Source organism: Patiria miniata, unplaced genomic scaffold, assembly GCF_015706575.1.
Source record: "Patiria miniata isolate m_02_andy unplaced genomic scaffold, ASM1570657v1 HiC_scaffold_7, whole genome shotgun sequence".
NCBI classification, from domain to species: Eukaryota; Metazoa; Echinodermata; class Asteroidea; order Valvatida; family Asterinidae; genus Patiria; species Patiria miniata.
In genome coordinates, this window is record NW_024037074.1 from 38,342,473 (window position 1) to 38,363,980 (window position 21,508).

The 21,508-nt window shown below is 40.9% G+C and overlaps 1 protein-coding gene across 2 annotated transcripts in view; it reads right to left on the bottom strand.

The window, feature by feature from the left end:
- The window catches only part of LOC119744724 (pecanex-like protein 1), a 50,871-nt gene that overhangs the window by 18,967 nt on the left and 10,396 nt on the right, over positions 1–21,508 (bottom strand). The window contains exons 8-23 of one of the 2 annotated variants that reach the window (XM_038220801.1): positions 18,704–18,829; positions 15,286–15,417; positions 13,889–14,012; positions 12,806–13,222; positions 12,018–12,171; positions 11,557–11,589; positions 10,381–10,558; positions 8,886–8,996; positions 8,358–8,449; positions 8,087–8,190; positions 7,183–7,285; positions 6,490–6,733; positions 3,434–3,569; positions 2,219–2,405; positions 1,112–1,220; positions 366–495 (exon numbers count right to left, since the gene is read on the bottom strand). In XM_038220801.1, coding sequence (XP_038076729.1) covers positions 366–495; positions 1,112–1,220; positions 2,219–2,405; positions 3,434–3,569; positions 6,490–6,733; positions 7,183–7,285; positions 8,087–8,190; positions 8,358–8,449; positions 8,886–8,996; positions 10,381–10,558; positions 11,557–11,589; positions 12,018–12,171; positions 12,806–13,222; positions 13,889–14,012; positions 15,286–15,417; positions 18,704–18,829 — 2,380 coding nt within the window. The remainder of the gene's footprint in view (positions 1–365; positions 496–1,111; positions 1,221–2,218; positions 2,406–3,433; positions 3,570–6,489; positions 6,734–7,182; positions 7,286–8,086; positions 8,191–8,357; positions 8,450–8,885; positions 8,997–10,380; positions 10,559–11,556; positions 11,590–12,017; positions 12,172–12,805; positions 13,223–13,888; positions 14,013–15,285; positions 15,418–18,703; positions 18,830–21,508) is intronic. The other variant, XM_038220802.1, reaches the window with a different exon arrangement.

Sequence of the window (21,508 nt, forward strand, 5' to 3'; positions counted from 1 at the left end):
TATTTCACAGCATGAATGTGCATAGGGCTGCACTCACATGGCGATTTCTGTTGTTACATGACTACATCGAATTTAAGCAAAATTTTCCTCTAAAGTTAGCATGCCTTTTGCTGCGCTTACTGCTAATGGTCCCTGTGAAATAGACAAATACTGTTGACAAAAAAAATGTGTGCTTAGCAGTGCCATGAAATTTGGCATTGGTAACAACATCTAATCTTTTTGGGTCTTTTTTTCTGTTACCAAAAAAAAAAAATTTCATTCTCCCCCCCGCCCAAATTTTTAATTTTTTAATTAAAAGCTGGATCTAAAACCCTGCAAAGGATTCTCTGAAAGAGGTATCACGAGGCAAAGAGAGGTCATCTCACTTGTAATCTCTCTCCCAGAACTTCATGGGTCGGAGGTAGGAGGTGATGAATATTGCACTGCCTAGGATGGGGTTGAGAGGAGTGGAGAAGAACGCCGAGATGAGCGTCTGCAGGAACAGCATGGCAGAGTCTGGTCAGGTGATAACGGTTAAGGAGAATAATGCACGACGCAGGGTGGTGTGGAGAAAAAGCATTCGGTGAGTATCCACCGAGTGCATCACAAGTCAGGTCACACGTAAATCACAAAGCCTTTCACAAGTAATAACATGGGGATGAACAACAACAATGTGACCTGACTTGAGACCGATTGACTTGTAGAGACTTGTGAATACTCCTGATGGACTCAACTACAACAATTGACAGCTCATAAGATGGAATTTGCATCAGGATGATGTTAATTCAATATTGGGTTTTGCCATCAACGTATTTTATAAACACTGTATACTCGGTGTTATCCCAAGTGGTTGGGAGAAAAAAATACTTGACAGTATAGTGCAGAGAGGTCTATGTGACACAAAACAAATTGTCAAATTGCTTTTCAACTCTGATTTAAACCACACAAACCAGTCCACTTATACACAGCACTGCCAATTTCATGAGATAAAACACCAATATTTAAGTTCTGATGTAAACTCAAGTTATTTAATCCAATGGGATACATAGATTACAAACAATTGGTAAACAAAAAACTTGACCCAATAGATTTGGCGTGTTTAACAATTGATTCTTTTGCTTCCAAAGGATACGAGGCACACTGAATGGCTGAGCGAACGCGTGGAATGCCGAACCCCAGGTGATCTGCCATGGAGCGATGTAAGTGAAGACAAACTTCATCTTGAGAATCCACTCATGCAGCTTGAATGGAGAAAGACACATAATAATTATGAGGTCATCCATTGCACTTTATAGCAAAGTCTCAAAGCGCTTCACAATTATTACCCCTGTTCATCAGGCCACGAGAAAAGATTTCTGCAGCAGCCCAAATTAGGTACCCATTTACACTTATGGGTGAAGAAAGGCAATTATCGTAAAGTGTCCTTCCCAAGAACTCAAACACCATTGAATCCCAGTGCTCTACTATAAAGTACATGCAACAGTAGCTTAGTACAGGCTAATTCACCATAAGATGGGTGAGATTGGGAGAAAATGAAAAATCCACAAAACAATCAGCGCATGGTTTGAGGGCCGCCAAGGGCCCAAAGCAACATAGTTTCTATAATATATGTGTGTATTTACCTAAAGGCACCCCTTCGAATTCCCATTTCTTTGGTTCTATATGAACTTTTACAGGTAAAATTACCTTGAGAGTAAAACCTCAGGAATTCCAGATTTCACAAGGGATTCCTTTAAAATCCTGTAATCAGGAAAAATTCTCACAAAAAATCCTGAAATCAGGAAAAATCCTGACAAATCTCACCCCTGAGTATAAGGCTTTCTATTTCACATACAAAACTCCCACAATAAATTGTTTTAAGTGTCTGAATTAAGTCACATGGTTTAATTTTCATGTTACGTGGTAACAAAAAATCACCTGTCTATTCACTATCTGTTTCTTTCATAAGCACTGCATACTCAGTGTTTTCCAGGGTGATTATGAGAAAAATATTCACAAATTACTCGAGTGGGACTCGAATCCACAACCTGATGCTTACTGCAGACGTCTTACCACTCGACCACCGAGCTTGCCAGGGCCAGCTGGCTGGTTCGAATCTGATGTAGCAGGGGGTACCGCAACCAAACTATTCATAAGATGGAATTTGTGTCGGGGTGAGGTAAACTCAATATTGAGTTTTGCCCTTCACCAGCAAGCTTGGCAAGCTCAGCTCCATCTGCATTTCTTTCTGACTTCTTACCTTGTGAAGAAAGATGGACATCAGGAAGTAATTGACGACAAAGAGGTCCAAGAGGATGGTGTCCTGGTGGAAGTCAAACTTGAAGAAGAGCACAGTGAGGGCTAGGATGGGGTACTGGGTGGCGGTGTTGGAGAAGGCACTACGGAGAAGCTTGAGTCCGCAGACTGTCAAAATGAAGGCACCGGCACTGCGATGGGGGAAAAGAAGTTTATAAAGGATCATTTGCTTTTCATGCATTTTGTTAGTTTACCAAAATAACACCACACAAAATCCCAAGAAGAAAGTACAAAACATAACCTGTTGAAGTTTCAGCTCAGTGGAAATTACACTTTTTGAGAAAACAGTTAAAAACCATGCACAACTTTTGATCAGAATCACGATTTCATCCGTAGCACGCTGTGTTTCCAAAAATCAGTCAATTAACTGATCGTTGGAAATCACCTACATTTCTTGATTTCTTCTCAATGACAGCAAGCCAGATGGAATAATTTCACGGGGTGTTTAGTACCAGTATGATCTTTAATCCAAGTAAGCTTTTTGATAATAATTTGGTAGGTTACTTTTGGGATAAATGCAAATGGTCCTAGATATGCCTTTAAATGATGTCACACTCAATGAAGGGAATCAAGGGGCCGTTAGGTTTTTCTCTATTGGTCTATTGACCCTAGCCCTCCCGTATGCTTTTGCGGATTTTGAAGGATGGAGGAAGATGGAACACAGAAACATTTATTGGTCAAGATTTCTCATTTTTATGCCGGGATTATTTTTGCTGTAAATTTCGATTTTCGCAAAAGGCAAAATATTCCAGCCAACTTCTGATATACAGCCAAACGCCACAAATACTGATTCACAAGAGTCATTTCAACAGTATTTGTACGATAGTTCTTGCTAAAAACCTCATATGTATCAATACTCCAAGGTGTGCACTGGAGCATAAATTGTAGAACAATAACCCGTGCACAACGGGCAATTCAAGATCAACACACGATCTGCCTCCACAGACTTCACAGACTTTGCGTGTGTGTACAAAAAGGCACAAGGGAATAGCGTGTTTAGACGTCACCCGGAGGCGAGTCAAGGCAATCTTGACATTTAAACCTGTCAGCCGTGTCTGTGTATAAAAACAGCCAGTGCGTGTTATCACGTCCTCCGATGCGAACTGGTTAATATAAATTGTGGCTTTTGAAAGAAGCAACGTAGATTATTTGTACTCACATTGGAGAGAAGAAATCTGTGATACTCTTTCCCGTTGTGGTCAGGCCACAGAGGAAGACCAAGGGGTAGATGATGTTACGCTCCAGAAAGCACAGGACGACGAACAACCTCTCAAACCACATGACTTTTGCTGCATCTGTCATACAAAAATAGAAACAACAAAATATATTGAAACCATTCAAGACAGTGTCTTGAGAGTTTCTTCATGTGAAGCTCACTTTGCAAAACTCAGTTTAACTCCATCAGTCAACTTTATAGGCAAAGTTTTAGGTGTGAAAGCTTGCAATGATTATGACACTCTTGGTTAACCTTGAACATTTACTGACCACTATCTGTACAGGGCATCCAGAAAAAAATGGTGCAACCAAAATTTTCTGCGGATGCTTACACCATCTTCAAGGTAATGGATTTAGCTTGAGAATACCGTTTGTTTCATTGAGATTGCTTTTGTATATCCAAAGATATGTTTGAATAACGACAAAGCCAAGAAACCCATTTTGTGCCACTTTCTGTGAAGCAGTTAAAATCAGTATAGTCCTAGTCTAAAACCAAATCACTTTACTATAGGTTTTCCCGGACAATTTCGGAAAATGTGCGTTTGAATTTGGAAAACATAAATTTAATTTGGCGCAGAGTTTGAGAACGACGTACATCCTGGTTTCATTTTCGCAATAGCTAGCGTTCGATTTCATTTTGCGTCAATCAAATGAATGAATGTGCATAACGTTTCATTTAAGGGATTACAAATACGTGATTAGGCTTTCAGTTTGACGTATGCGTTGCCGATTATTATGGATGTGCAATCCAATTCGCAGAAAATCGATTGTCTATTGTGAAACAGGCTGAATTGAACATTCTTTTTCATTTGTTACAATTTCAATTCGCATTTTCTGCATTCAATTTAAATAAATTATACAGGCCTATACAAATCATGAAACAACTTTGATTCATTAATTAATGATTCATTAATTAATTAATGTATACCTTATTGATCATTAATGTGTTTGTTCTTATATACACAAAGTCCTATGTGAAATGTAGGCAAATGAAATGTGAAAATGATATATAATATGACCAATATGAAATCACTCAAAATAATCTTGTAGCCATATTATTGAGACGGTAAAGGGACACATCACGTGTCGTGTTACATGGGATCTGCATGGGGACTTTTTGACTATTTAATCATTCAATCAACCATTCCTCAACTGTTACTTTAACACATAAATGAATTCCAATGCTTGACCAGGCATACGTTAAATAACACGGCGAGAGAAATCGGCTGCACACTTAGCGAAAAAGACTGATGATAAATTAAAAGGAAAACAGGATTGCGGATGTGCCTTCAATTTCGCGTTAAAATGAAATGTCAATACACTAAATGCAGTGCACATTCGGGAAATCGTACGCTGATTTTTTACAACTGAATGCACTGTCACGGAAAAAGAATTATCATTTGTTAAATAGAAACAGAGATTTGGAACGTTCATTCTATTTCGCACGAAAACGAATGCTTCTTTTACAAAGTCGTGTACACATTTTCCGAAATTGTCCGGGAAAACCTATATTAGTGATTTTAACATTTTTAAGCAGAGCGAGCAATATTATTTATATTTAATTGAACTCTTTCATTGAAGTTTTAAAGAATGAACCTGTCTGTACTATTAAATTGTTTCAACATAAGAACACAACCCTATATTGTCATGTAAATGGAATGTTTGTCTCACACCCTTAGGGATAATCTTATCAAAAGAGCCATACTGGCATTGTCTGATCATTGAAGCACTCGCTTCCTAAAAGTGGCAGAGAATTTTTTTTGGCTTTGCGGTTATTCAAACATATATCTGGATTTTCAAAAGCAATCTTAATTAAACAAACGGTATTCTCAAGCTAAATCTGTAACCTTAACCCTTACCCTACTAGACCCTCCAACGCATGCCAATATGTGCCTCAAGAAAATCTCCTATGTTTTTTGCATGGCCCTCCAATATCTGCCATGTCATTTCAAGGGTAACTGGACAGGCACTCCAATACATGCCACAGAGAACAATGAGAGTCCTCTGATAACAAAGTGAGTGCCCCCAGCTGGTCAGTATCAGGCACCCTCCAGGGCCTCCAACTCCTGCCAATTGGAGCCTTCACTGTCAAGATAGTTTATCTGCCAAAAAACTGCAGCTGGAGGGCATTGGCATAACCAACTGACATGCAGTAAACTACCCTCAGAGAGTAAGGGTTAAAGATCGTGTTAACATTTGCAGAAAATTCCGGTTGTAAATTGGCAAAAATGAAGGGATCTACATGCACCATTATTGTCAGGACACCCTGTATTTGTCAACAACAACAACAACAACAGCATATGTGAACGGTCACATATGAGCTTGAAGTCCTTTGGGCAAATAAAAAAAAAATTATTGCGATTCTCATTTTATTTATGACATCCATACTGTGATACAATGTAAGAAGCAGAATCGGACAATACACAAAACAATGTACGTGACAAGTTCATATTTTGTGTCTAATTGTACCTTCTGTAGTGTAATAATAATAATGCATTTCTTATAAAGCACAGTATACATACACCAGTTTTGGTGCTCCAGGCGCTACATCATTATTACCCTGCACATTGGGCCAATGAAACATTCCAAATACAATCTCAGCTCCCTGGGGAGTATACAGCTCGATGCTGCCATTTCGGCGCAAAGCAGCTAAAATCATTTACAATAAACATCTCTGCCCTCACAGGTACCCATTTACTCCTGGGTGGGGAGAAGCAATGAGTGACAAAGTGCCTTGCCCAAGGGCACACACACCATAACCCCAGGCTGGACTCGAACCCACAACCTGCAGAATTACCCACAGACCACAAACTCAACGTCCCAGACCACAAGGCCACGGCACTCCGCCAATAATTTCCCTACTTACTCAAGAATTAATGGACTCCTTGTACCTCGTGCAATTATTTCAGGCAGTCTGCGTCAGAACCACACACTGCTTGTTCAGATCCAAGACTTTCAACCCCCAATGCAAATAGCGAATGCTTCACAATGGCATCTTACCCCTGACTTCAAACTGGAAGTACTCGTGGTTCTTGAACAGCGGGTGTGAGATGCACAGCCAGGGCATCTCCTTGCGTAGCTGGGGCATGAGGTAATGCAGCAGGAACCCCAGCACCCCGGCGATGCCGTACAGCACGTAGCTCAGGCCAGGCTGGAGAACGGTGAAGACGGTGCTGGCGTGGACGCCGAAGAGGACCGCGACGTACAGGAGGCATATGATGAGGTCTGACTGCAGCCTCTCACACTGGTGGGGGGGGAACCAAATGGATCTTGTTAGCTACGTTCTCCAAAATGGCTGACACACACAATGAATGTAATAATTTTGTCGGGTCTGAAATTTTCCTTTTTCTACATCCACAGTAGGTTCATACATTACTGGCAACATTTTAGTTCCAGTGGTAAGACATTTGTCAAGGATTTAAAAAGGCTGCTATCTATACTCTGACATATGTATAACTGACATATGTTAATACTGACATACAGTGCGCCACCATTTGACAGCAAGTGTTTCGCTGACATTATCATCCCATCTGCGGTTGGCATGTTAGCTGGGCCAAGCTAACAATCACAAAATTGATTGAGACACAACTTTGAGACACAGAATTTTGGAACTAATTGATGATCAGGAGAACCCGATGTTATAAAATAAAGATCTTCGCGGAGAATAGAACGTTTGAAGAGAGAGAGACCTACCACAGATTTCTGGAGTTTCCCAGGCAGGGGATCTCTGATTTCATCCAGGGATCCCTCCGGCTTGGCTTGAGATTCAGTCATGACAAATTTCTTGATAATTGACCTTTTTTGAAAAATATACAATAAATGAATTAATTTAAAAAAATCCCCAAAATCACTAACCAAAATTTGAAAATACAAATGGTCCTGGACATATTTTAGCAAATCTGGACTGGTTTTGCTCGGTTGTTCCTAGTCCATGTTATGTTTTTACAGTGAAGAAAAAAGGTAAGTGGTAAAGTGTTTCACAACAAAAGTATTGCATGAGAAAAACATTTCACAAGTAAAATTTCCATAACTTCTTTGGGGGCCCTTTTTCGGAAATAATCTACGGTTATTGAAGAATATGCCAAGTTTAACAGGGTATATCTCTGCGATATAAACTGCAATATACACTGTTATGTATTATTATGTAAATAGAAATTTGTTGCTTGCAAACCCAAATATTAACCCCAACTGCCTAGGCCTTTTTGCTAGGATGTTGCCTCAATCCTACAAAATCCTCCAATTTGCCTCATGGAAAAATAGCATATAGCCTCAATCCTGCAAATTCCTCCATTATTTCTTGAATATGGTCCGTGTAGGGGTGACCACTGCCTGGATCCTGCAAAATCCTGCGGAAGTGACAGTCAATATGTTGAAGCTTGGCCAGTGACATACTGGAGCAGTATGGAGGTTTCAAGCATAATCCAAGCCTATATTTATGCATGGCTGAGCATAAACAACACAAAGTGCAACCTACAAAATCAGTAACGTACTTTTTCCATGTAACCTCAATCCTCCAAATTCCTCCACTTTGGCAAAGAGGATTTTGAAGGATTCAGGGCGGTTGGGGTTAAAGATGGGATTTGAGGCTGTTTCTTACCACAAGACACTTGGATCTGAGGCACTTCGGCTGAGGTGGTAGCTGATTGCTACTAGGAGGCCACAGAACACGGAGAACAACAGGTGCTGAGACGTTGCATTGTCCTGGATAATGAGATGCAAATATATGCAAGTATTTAGCATATTCTTTTATTGAACAATTATCAACTTAGGTAAAACTTCAAGGCATCAAAGGAATGGGTGGTTTAAAATATGAAAACTATGAAATTTCTTGACAATTTTTGAAGTGAGGAACCCTCTTTAAAGCTTACCTTCAGAGCACCGAAAGCAAAACCAACGAGTAATAACACAGCGAGGGCGCTTCGGGAAAAAGAGTAGACTGCTGCAGCGAGACCGGTAGTTGCTATGGAAACCAGAAACAAAATACAAGACAGTGACTACAAAAGGATGCATGAGGAAATTCAACCTCATTATTAACGAAAAATGTTAAAGCCTGTTTTGTCCACCAAATAAATTCTCTTCAAATTCTTTCTCATTCCCAAAAACTCCAATTAGGACCTTCATCTGGCTTAAAGTTAAATAGGATCAGTTTAATGCTTTCAAATGTTTGCCTTATTATTGTTATGAGTTTATTTTTATTATAAATATCAGCATATTCGGTATCTGGGCTGCGATGGTAGTTTTGAACCAATAAACCAGAACGACTGAATGAATCCCAGATATTTCATGGGATTTTACTAATGTATTTTAAGCCCAAAACATTTGGTCTGCGACCGTATCTGGGTTTGGGGATGGGGTACAGATGTGAAGAGTATTTGAAAACAAATGAGGGTGCTTACCATTGCCACCAAATATATGTACATCGATGACCTCTAGGAGGTACGTAGCAAAGGTATTGCACTGTGGTAGAAGCCCCAGCAGGAAGATCAATGGAAAACATAACACAAACACTGCAAGAAGATGAAAAACAAACGAAGAATCTTCGTCAGTGATGGTCAGGGCAATTCCATCATTACAGACGTTACATTCAGAGACTACTGACCAATTAGAAAAAAAAGTAAAACAGGGTTGTCCCGAATATTCGCATATTTGATCATCAACCAAACTCTAGAATAGTTTTTTTGCCGCTTTGAATATTCAAAACAAAAGAACTACGCACATACACACACAACTGTCAGGTGCCACTTTTTTTGTCGACGACAACTTTTTTGTCGACGGTTTTTCATCGTTTCTATCCTTTTAGCAGGTTAAAGCCCTTGACATTTCTAAAATATTTACTGCAAAACACTCCATATCCATCGCCGCAAGCAAATTTGAACTGGCGCTCCATATGCAACTTTTGAAAAGCGCGGCACGCATTTGCTGCTGGCAGTTTCAAATATCCGAATATTCGGTCAAACACCTTTTCAAGTAATCGAATACCAAATTATTTGAAACTGGACGGCCCTAAAGTAAAATACTTGTAGTGAAAGAAAAATTCTATATTTTTGGTACAACTGTAGCTTAGGCCTTAAAGTATTACATGACATGGTTAACTTAGTATTAGCTGAATTACTTAAGGAGATATAAGCACTATAAATGAACGTTACGGGTGTTACGCATTCTGAAATAGGTTTTCGACTTTCAGTACGCATTGATAAAAGTCAGTGAAGTTTCTTGCAAGAATTCAATGAAATAACTATGTTGTGGTAATTATAGCGCTATTCTATACAAACACCAATGACATCTTAGGAAGAGCTCCTTTGATGTTATGTTTTGGTGTTATGGACATAACATTATATAGCTTACAGACGTTTCACTTTTGAAATCAATTTCACAAACGTGTTTAAAAAAATCACTGAATCATGGTATTCTAACTTCGGTGTGTTATTTTTTTTTTACTAATATGAACCTTTGTCCATGCCTCAAAAGCAAAAACTCACAATAACACTTATATTGTGCATGTGATAACAAAATGACAACCTAATATCCAAAACTTTTGCAAAATAAACCAGTTTTTGACAAATATTTTATAACTATATTCCATCTCACTGGCACACCACTCGAATAAAAGGTCTTGTTGTCCCCTTTAATTTGACGCCACATTTGAAGTTGTGATGCTTGCAGTTCTGAAGATTTCACAAATTTTCCAATTTTCAGTCATGTCCACTTTTGCAAGCAATTGCCTGCAATTAGTGTGTGCAGTGACTCTCCGTGTGACACAGTCACTTCACATCCCTACACCTGAAACTGACCTGCAGGGTTTTAAAGGGTTTTTACATATTGCTCTGAACATTGACTTCCCACGAGGAGGGTTAGAGATAGTCCCATGTAGACAAGTTTCAAAACACCCACCTATAAGCATATCCCTGCCCAGCCAGAGCAAGGCCTGCCCCCCTATAGACAGCCCATATAGACTGGGGGCAGTCTGGTACAACATGGGCTGGCTGGCACAATAGTCCAGCAGGAGGATAAGACCACAACAGATGCAGAAGTACATGGGCCGGCTGTAGGCTATAATCTGGTTGTGACCCTGCAAAGGACAAACAATGGGTGTGTCATTGAGTGAAAATATCAATGTCTGCTGATGGATTTTTGAGTGTATTTAATTTGTGTTGTCACTGGGCATTACGTAACCTCATGCTGCAGTGTTATCAGAGACACAAAGAGAGGAAAACATGTTGCAAAATGACGCCACTTCTGCGGTTGTGTACAAAGTCTATGGAGAGTCAAGAAAATTTGCGAAGTATTTCCTAACAAAATTGGAAATGTTTCTCAGTCCCATATTCATATCTAATCATCATTTTTGCAATGACTGACCTTCATTGAGATGATATATGAAGACAAAAAGTGGCGTCAGGTTGCAACATTTTTTCCCAAACAGACTCTTTCCCGCTCAGTCTTGGGTGATTAATGAAGTGCCATCATATTACAGGTGTGAAACTTTACATGGCGGTAGCGTAAACTAGTGGGGGTTTGCAGTAACACCACGTGGAAGAATCTCTTTTGAGAAGGTGTGTGGTTCTGAAAAGAACCGGTTGGTTGTGAAACTCGACGTTCGGATGGATGTGTCGTTGAATGAAAATTTCAATGTCTGCTGATGGACTTCTGAGTGTATTTAATTTGTGTCGTCTTCTCCTGAAGACGATCAGAGCATACTGATCGGAAAGTCGGGTTTCACAACCAACCGGTTCTTTTCAGAAGCACACATCTTCTCAAAAGAGATTCTTCCACACAGTGTTACCGCAAACCCTCACTACTATTACAGGTGATAAGGGGTATTTAAAATAGCAAATATATGACCCTCCCCCCCCCCAAATAATACAACCTTGCCTATTATAAATTTTGTCATGAAAATTAATAGAAATGCTGCAAACTGCTTACTGACTGGATTAACCTGAAATATATTTCCGATCCTTAGCAGGACCTTTACAAGGTCCAGCTCTGATTTTGTTGATGTATTAAATTTTGTCAGTTTAATTTAGTTGAGGAGAATTGTATTCGAATACATAAAAAAAAGCAAGGGCTTACATGCATAGGAGAAGCTGCATCCGGTTGAACACTCTGTAAACAAAACAAGACAAGAATTACTTCAACTCAAGTTTGAAAAATACAAATTGCCTTATAGCTATTTAAGACTATTGTTGCTCCTTGAATCGGCAAAAAACCCAAAGCAACAAACTTGTGTAGTTTCAGCATTGGAAAAAAGACACTACTAGACACTTTGAATTTTTGTCACAAGCTCTTCGACACCACCGAGTATAAAGTACTAATGGAAAGCAAATTATGTTGGGGGGGGGGGGGGGTGGTGTTTAAAACTTTAATAATGGTATGGCAACTCGTACAACAATGACATTGCCATTTTAACCGTATGTAGTGAGCACTGTAAAATGCCAATTTAATGTCTTTTCTGTGTACATGAACTAGAATGCTTTGCTTACAGTATATTTGCCAGATGTTTTTAGCGACACACATATTTTAACCTCTCTTACCTTAAGGAGTGAGTACTGACAGCTGGCAAGGACGAAGCAGAACCAGAAGACCCAGAAATCATGAAGGTAACCCTGACTGAGCACGGCGAAACCCAGGACAGAGACTAGAACAGACAACAGCACAGCTATCATGCTCTCTAAGAAGGTACGATTCCTGAAAAATAAAAGATGAATATAGTCATGAGACTTAAAAGTTAGCATCCCCTTGATTTTTCAGATTTCTGATTTGTTTTTGAAGATTTTTTTTAAGAATATGATGTCCTTGAACGAATGATATATATATATATATTTTTTTAGCTTTTTAGAGGCACTGATTCCATTAAATAATGAGCTTTGTATGATGCGCTTGCTTCACGCTCGAGCTGAATTTAGACTTGGCTCGCATCGGGTATTGGGAATGGTCTGTGCAGTATGCGTACACGTGCACACACTGGCACAACGTTGTTGATGAAATTCAGGGCTCGATTGTGGTGGCAGTGTTGGGGATATCGACTTATTGTTTCAACTTGATTCAAGTCTATGCTGAATTAGGAGTGTCCCGCACCTAATTCAAAAGCTGAATTGAAACAATTGACAACTAAGAGTGGACAAATGTTTCTTCATTCAGTGTCTCCTTAGAAATTTCATAACTTTTGTAATCCTAACAAATGATCAATCAAATTTTAAATGTTATTTTTTACATTGCCAGAGAGGATAATGCATCTACTCAGTTTCCCTTTGTGTTTTATTTGACTCATCGTTTTAAAATCAACTTGCACCCTCTATTGATGCACTTGCTGAGAACCAACCTGTCAAACAGAGCAAGGAAGGCCAGCCGGTCAAAGGTCACCCGCAACGACCGGCCCGGTAACACCCAGAAGCGGTAGTTGTGCTTGATCCGGGCCCGCTCACGCCGCTTCCGGCTGCGCTCCGCGCTGGCCAGGCTGATAGCCTCGTCCCGCGTGCTCTGGTCGCTGTTCTGCCTCCGGACGTCCTCGATCAGACTCTGTAAGCCCAGCTCGCTGAGGAAGTTACGGGGCAGCTCCCAGGACTGGCTGCCCCCACCGGCCGCCGAGGAGGAGTGCTGGCTGGTGAGATTGAAGAGGATGGAGCTTGGGATGTGACTGTCCAGAGAGGAGGGGCCACCGCCGCTGTCTAGGGTAGCTCCTGAGGACTTGGGCATGGTGATGACGGTGGAGTCAGAGTGGCAACTGGAACTGTCCGGCCTTTTGGTAAAACGGAAGGAGGGACAATGAAAAGACTGCTTCAAGGGAAAAGGACACAATGAAATTAAAAACAACTCAACTGCTACCCAGGTAGCAAGACTTCTAGTGCCATTCTAGCATATTACTCTAATGTCTGATTCTCCTCACTGCTAATTGTTTAGCTTTGCCAAGAAATTGCGATAAAATTCAAGGATAAAATATCACCAAAATATCACCAGAAGATCTTACTGAACGATGTTGAACATACTGTATACAACTACAACCTCAAAAAATGTTGAGTTGAGCTCCACAAGGCTTCACAAAAAGGGATGAATTGCTACACATTTCAATAAAGCTGATGTCTTTTAAAAGGTCACTTTGTTTTATGAACTGCAAATGGTAGTGGTAGCCTTTGACACCCATTTCAGCTAGTAATATTAGGAGCAAATCGGTTCTTGGTTTTAAACAGGCAAACGTTACATATTAATTTTCCATTGATGAGATCTCTGAAGTAATTCAGAACGACAGCAACAATTGGTCTGTCTACTTGGTTGCTCCTTAAACTGTTTCAAACGTTGAACTTTTTCACGTGCTTATTCAAAATCTTCAATAATTTGGTTTGGCATGATTCCGGATGCAATGTAAACATGACTGGGAACCAGTTTGTTTTGGGGAAGGACAACTTACCAATCGATGGAGGGTTTCTCAGGATCTGATGGCGGTGAGGCCTCAGCGTTAGGGTTAGGGTCTGTGTCCAGCCTCTGAGCTACTCCGGGACTGTTCTCATCAAACGTGTATGTCATCCAGTTACCTGTAATGAAACTCATTTCAGTCAGTGCTATACTATGGGCTCCGTGTACAAGTACCCCCTCAACGGTAAGAATTGGAGAGTTGGGAGAGACCACCGGGAGAGACATTCAAATGTTTATGTTACATACCTAGTGTGGACATTCCTTTGTTTCGTGTTGTTTCCTTCGTGTTGTTAAGCAAAACCCATGAACTAATGTTACCCGCACTATGAAAACTATTTCGACCCAATGTTTTTTACTATGATTCCCTTGAGTGTTTATTTTCATTTAGCGACATATAAACCAAACCCAAAAATGCCTCTAAACCTGTTTTCTAGAGAAGGGGAACCTTGTGTGGACGTGGGCAAGTCCACACAAGGTATCTGAAACCGGTTTATGTGGACATCTTTTGTTCGGAAGTCCACACAGTGAATGTAATGCTTGTACACTGCCGGCAACGCTTGATGCTAGCGCGAACACACTACTGGCTTTGTGCACAATTAGAATGAAATTAGTCCTGCGTTCATTTACGCTACATGCACACGAACCAGTATGCTCTTGTATTACATACATCCCCGAGGACAGCAACACGTTGTCCTGAAACTTTGTTGTCCTGAAACGTACATCTTTTGTTGAAAACGGGCCTTGAACGTAAGTGTGTGTGCTTAATCTGTGGGATGGTGTTGTAAATTATAGACAATGCCTTGTCCTCAGATGTAATGGTAAAATATGACTGTGCGTACACGCGGTGTGTCCCATCCACTGGGCACTTAAAAGCAGTAAAAAAACCTCTGTTGGTCGAGCAAGGAACCCACAAAGTGGCTTTTCGCACTGTGCTCTAAATTCAGGCATGCAACTGGGAATTTAGGAAGAAACGAGGACATTTCAAGACTTTGAACAGTGTGTTTCAATTTGTATGGCATTTTTGAGAAGTAAAAAACAAGGAAATCAGCGGATCCGAGGAAAAGTTACATGCCTGTAAATTTCTTAACCCCCCCCCCCCCCCGTCCTACATGTAGATTAAATTTTACATTTGGCACCCCCTTCGCGCCCCCCCCCCTCCCCCTCCACTTGTGGAACAAACTGACATACATCCTAGCTATGCCACTAACAAGGCGAGTCCTTCATTTCTTACCATGCTCTGTTGTTACAAGCCTGTAAATTTCTTAACCCCCCCCTCCACCCCACCCCATCCGTCTAGGTTAAATGTTACATCTGGCACCCCCCTCAACTTGTTGAACAAACTGACAGAAATCCCAGCTATGCCACTGACGAAGCCGGGCCTTCATTTCTTACCATGCTCATCCTGGAAGCAGTGTACCGACCCGGGGGACGAGTCGTCATGGGCTGAGGCCATGTACCTTCCCTCACGCCTCACGATGGCTGCCAGGTACGGTGAGGGGGGAGGGTGGGTAGTCTGCCTGGGCTCTGTGACAGTAAAGTGATGGAATAACAAATTTATGAGGTAAGATTTGCGACTAGGGCCAAAATATTATGGAGCTGCGAAAGTAGAAATTACTGCTAAGCGGATTTATTTGCTAAGCGAAAATAAGCAGGGAACCAGTGGCAAGCAATAGACATCTCATGACATTTTGGCTGGTGACCTGATTTTGCGTAGCAAATATTTTCTTTGATAAGCAAACTTCGGTGCTAAGCATGAAACTTGGCCTCCGATCATATGAAAAGAGCTTAAGGGCTGTGAACACAAGGCTATTTTCAGGTATAAATTGTTGTGAGTGATCTTAAAGAAGAAAACTTACAAGTACATTTGAATGCAATAAAAAAAATGGTCTCAGGAAGTTTCCATAAACTGTTGGCAAAATGCACTCCATTCTTCCTAGGGGTTCATTTAGCATGAAGTACATTTGTTTGCCTCCAAGTTGCCTTAGAAAATTGTTTGCCGCGTGACTTGGTTCCAAATAATTTTTTCTCTCTTTGTGTTCCCACAGATATCATTAGAATGAGCATACTAAGCTTTTCATTTTTGGCATTTTACTCAGTTTGACATCCTTATGACATGCGGACATCATGTGGGTACAAGTGATGGTACATGATTTCCATTGTGCAAAAATTGTGGAAGGTTTGCAACTGAAATGTAGCTCTGGCTCCCTCTGTTAAGTGCAAAATGTGTTTACAAGCTGCAGCCTGTATGCAACTCAAATACAGCTCTAGCGAAAAATGTTAAATTTGTAAACTGATACATAATCAGGTGGTCAATACAAAAGTTATAACAATCAAAGATAAGCATTTTGTCACTGAGCTTAAACCTGTGCCAACTGGAATAATTCAGTTGTCAAAGAGACCAATTCATGCAATAAAGAAATGGCAAAGGGGTCACTTGCATGCCCTTTGTAAGCTTCAGAACTCCTCATTTGTCACTGATAGAATGGATCCAAGTTATGAATATATTTAAATTGTAATGGCAACATAAGAAAAGTGAAGAAATATAATACTGTAATAGACTTGTCTAAGTCTCAAGGGTGGGGGAAGCTGTTTGGGCAGCAATGTCTCAGCTCTGATGGAGACAAGGTTAACGTGAAAGGTGTGAAGAAAACTGTAAGTTTAAAAAAGGTGCATTTAAGTGAAAACAGCAAAAGCAAGAGGGCTCTGCCCGATGTTTTCTAATACCGATGTTCCCCACTACTGATGTTCCCCGAAATCCTTATAGGATTAGGGTAAGGGTCAGGGTCAGGGTCAGGGTCAGGGTTAGGGTTAGGGCTAGGGTTAGGGCTAGGGTTATAGGGTAGGGATTTCGGGGAACATCGGTATTGGGGAACATCGGTAATGGGGAACACAGGTATGCACCCAAGCAAGATCTAGTCTTTTTTTTGGCTGAAGTATGAGAAGGCTGTCCTTTTGCCAGGGGGATATGAATTTATCCTTGTCATCGTGTTCATGAATGCAGAAATGGTTTGCTCACGCATATATCCAAACGATATAAAACCATTGCCCACTGACTCTGCCTTAGAGGGCTATGATTTTGTATGGCTTTGATATAGGGTGTAGGCTAAGATCCATCTTACTAGTCAGCAATTTACTAAGAAAACACAAGGAAATGAAAAGCCACTAGCAATTTTTATTTTGCAGAAATGTGCTTTCAACAGGGAGGGGTGGTGACAGATGACAGGTGTTTAAGTTCTGTACGTAAACAAAATAGTTTTGATATTTCTGGAAGTCTCAGAAAAAATAACCTTAACAGGTTCATTATTTTTTAGTTATTCTGATAATCATGAGAAATCAACAAATAAAAAATATGTAAGTAATTTATCTACTATGTAACAATTTCATACAGAGATGCCAACTGTACCGTTTATTATATAAAAAACAAAATGTCAAATGTTTACACTTTCCCCAAGACAATCTTAAGATGAACAGGTATTTACGACAACAATCTTTAGTCTACCAGAATTTTACAGAAAGCTGAACTCGGGATCAACTACACTCTAGCAAACATATACCACAAACGCATGCGTTCCCTGGATAAAACAACAAAAGAAAACATACAAGTACATACATGTAGTATGCATGCATACTGTACATTACAAAATGGGCCAATGAAGAGGTGGCCATTTTTGAGGTGGTGCCACGTCCACGCTCATGCCACACACGTTCTTAAAGACGAGGTGCGTGCATTTTGGCAACCATATTGGTTAAAGGAGCCTGGAGTGCATGCGTATTACCCGAGTGCGACTCGCGCGAGTCAGGTGCCACCACAGAAAATGGATGTCGCCGAATTAGTCCATACAGAAAATTTGGACTAAGGCGTTTTAAGAATACAATTGTAATAGAGGTACCTCCTAATTGTTAAGAAAGATCAGTGCTACACATTAATCTGCAGTGTGCATTTAAAGAAACACTAAAGCAAGACCGTCTGGTTTATCACAGAGACAAAGCTGAAGAAGACAGTCAACAATGACCAACTGCAACCTTAGTGGAACAAATTAATTGCAAAAGCTACAGCATGCAGACTTCCGTGCTTATGTTAATGAATGTGCACTACATTCTTTTACTGAAAATATCATTTGTATGATTAGCGTACAAGATCAGTACAAGAGGTATCACCATAAAATCCAATTATCAAAGGTGGAAATTGTAAAAAATAATGTTCTGAATGGACCATTCGTGCCTGTCAATCATACTGATAGACCAATAGTCCCCTCTCATAGACAGCCATCTTCGTAGGAAAATTACAAAGGCGTGTTCAACGCCACCAAATACGTGAACATGTACGTGCATTGTGCAAAACGTTCCACACATGCTGCATGTTGCTCAAAATGTCTTCGAAATACCGCACAGCCGATGCGAGTCACAAAAATTTAATGCCAGAAATGTTGATGCACGTGCCAATCAGCAGGAAGTGACGTCATGTGAGAGAGACCTATTAGATCAGGACTTTTGGTCATGCGGAAAATGAACACAAACCAAAATGGGCGGGGCTTATGGGAAAATCTGGATCGAGACATTCCTAAAATAAACACCAGGAAACCGATCCATTAAGCCCCGCCCACTCACACATGGGCAACGACACGTGCGCAATTTCAATACCAAACTGTATGTTTCAGCTGCGAGCGTCATACGCGCAGACACGCGCGTTGGACTTCAGTGCACGCATGTCCGACAGTAATCACCACTGTTATCGGTCAAGATATCGCAGGGCAGTTCTTAATGGATCAGCCAGTTGGCATCTCTGGTTTTTTTTGGATTGGTCAGTTACCTCGTCTGTGTCGACGATCGCTTGAGGACGTGCGCTCGTCCCTATCACTGTGGTGGCGCTGTCTCGACTCGCTGGTCGAGCTCAGGTACCTTGCCCGTCGCCTGGCTCGTCGTATGGTAGGATTGACTGTTTAGTGGTGCAACAAGGTAGGGTAACAGACTTACTTCTACTTACTGTGATTTCTTTTTTATTTTCTTTACTTTTTAAAATAATTTTTCTTCCACATCATCATCTTGACTGAGAAAACTCTCTTCAAGTTAAGATTGCTGGCAGATTTGTTTGTTTCTCCATTCTACCAACATCAAATGGAGTCTAAATTTCAAGTCTTTGTTGACATATTCCAATTCAGGTTGTTGGAAGTTAACAAATTGAAGGGCTTTTCTGTGGGACCTCATACAAGTATATCTTCACCAGAATAAATCCTGAAATCCCACAGCGTAAGTACCAACTAAGCCTCGATTGTCGTGAATCAAATGACATGAAATCATCTGAAAGTCTATTTCCATGAAAGCACCCCTCTACATGTAGCTATAACAATTAACACAGTGCAATGGTGGCTTAATTAAAGGGCCATGCAATGTAATTTTGTTAATGCAATCCTTGAAAATGCTTCTTTGTGTCCCATTTAACCTAATTTTCAGTTTTAGTTTTGCCATTTTCAAGGGTGTTTTGGTGCCTTTTTGGTTTATATGCTAATACAAATTTCCACATTCATGAGCAAAAGTGTGATGTTATTTCAGGCAGAAACCTCAATGTTGCAGCTATTTCAGAACCAAAAGTTGCCAGAATTATGGATATTTTTCTATCGTAATTTTTTCTTTCTTTTGTTGTGTCAGTACCATACATGGCAGTAAACCAATGAACACACTTTTCTCACAAATGTTATTCAATGAGCTAATTTTTGTGTTTACAATTTGAACAGAAAATCCCTAAACTAAACAGTGTCTTCCTGAAATGACATCACAGCAACAGTGCCCTCTGTTGTCCAGAAAAGCATAGGCAATTTTAAATGTTTAAATAAGAGCAGTTTTTAATAAAATTCACCAAAAAGGATGTCAAATAGTTTTCATACATGTAAGAGGAGTAGAAAGTTGCACAAAATGTGTTCTTAAGAATAATTCATCTCATGGACCCTTTAAGGGATGGCACGCTGTTTCACAATCTTACACTAAATAACAGAGTACATGAATGGGCGAGCATAATTGTGATAACACTAATAGCGCATGCCGGGGGGGGGGGGGGGAATAACTTGGAAATTGGGAACCACAAGTATTGATGAATGAAAAGACATATTTAGACCTATACTTCGATGGATCATTTCCCTAGGACTTATTTTAGGCCCTTTTCATACTGCCTAAACTTTCCGTGTTGGACCCGGTTCCAACATGAAGATTTTGGGAACGCCTTTCGCACTAGCAAGAATCCAACACAACTTCTACGTGGATCTGATGCTCTACCCAGGGTCGAGAGGCTGTACCCCGATTTCACGGCGCTGCTAAGCACACAAATTTACTTAGCACAAGAAAGTCTGGCCTATAAAAGCGGGTAACCAGCCAAAACTCCATGTGATTTTCATGCTAAGCAAACAACAGCTGAATACTAATCAAGAGCAACATACATCACATGGAGTTTTTGCTGGTAACCTGCTTTTATAAGCTAGAAATTTTTTTGTGCTAAGCAAATTTTTTTGCTTAGCAGCGCTGTGAAATTGGCCCCTGGTTCTGCTTACAAGGGACCCATGTTTATTTCAACACGGGTAGGCGACACGTGCGTAAAGGCCTTTTAATCCCCGTGTCTGAAACTGCACTGTTCAGTGTCTATGGCTATGGCCATTCACCGCAGCGCATCAATGTCAAAAACTGAAGCCACAGCCACAGAGTACCTTATGTGGGTATAGGCTCACATATTAATCACAATGTTTGTGTGTGTTTAGTGAAGCTATCAGCACTGTGGGAAGATTCCGGGGGAAGTTGCTCAGCACCATGCAACTTATACCCAATACAATTCACCTATGGACGTCGTACACATGTAATAATTAACCAGCTACAAAGTAAGCGGGGAGACCCACTGGAGGGACTCTTGCATTGAAGGCATTGCTGCCGTAAGCCTTGCGCTCAAGCAAAGATGCTATGGGTCTGTTCGCATTCGGAATATAAAATGAGTTGTGTGAACTTTGGGCATATGGCCACAAGCCAGTTTGCACATGCATTGTGTACCTCCCAATGGGGCCTCTCGAATGAGGTCAGAAAGCGCCACCTACTGTCCATGCATGGTGTCTATAGCAGATAAACTTATTCGCAATAAATGAATGGGAGGTTTGCGGTAACATCATGTGAATGATATCTCTTAGTGAGTTGTGTTTTTCTGAGAAGAACCAGTTGGTTTAACTCGACGTTTTAAACAGTATGCTCTGCTCGTCATCAGTTCGTCGAGTTAAACCAACTGGTTCTTCTCAGAACCACACAACTCACTAAGAGATATCATTCACATGGTGTTATACCCCCGTCACACCGGAGGTGCGGTGCCACTGCGGTGCTTGTACGGCATAAACCGCAGTGGCACCGCCATGATCGCCGTGGTTCCGCAGTGGTTCCGTCATTGATCGCCGTAGCACCGCGGAAAACTGTCAAAACCGCGGACCTTCGCGGTGGCACGGTGCAAACTTTGAACATGTTCAAAACTTCCGCAGTGCCACCGCGGGTAGGGCCAATCCGCAGTGGGATCGCCGCGGCACCGCCATGACTGCCGTGGTACCGTACAAGGACCGCAGTAGGACCTCTATCACTGCCGTGCCTCCGCAGTACC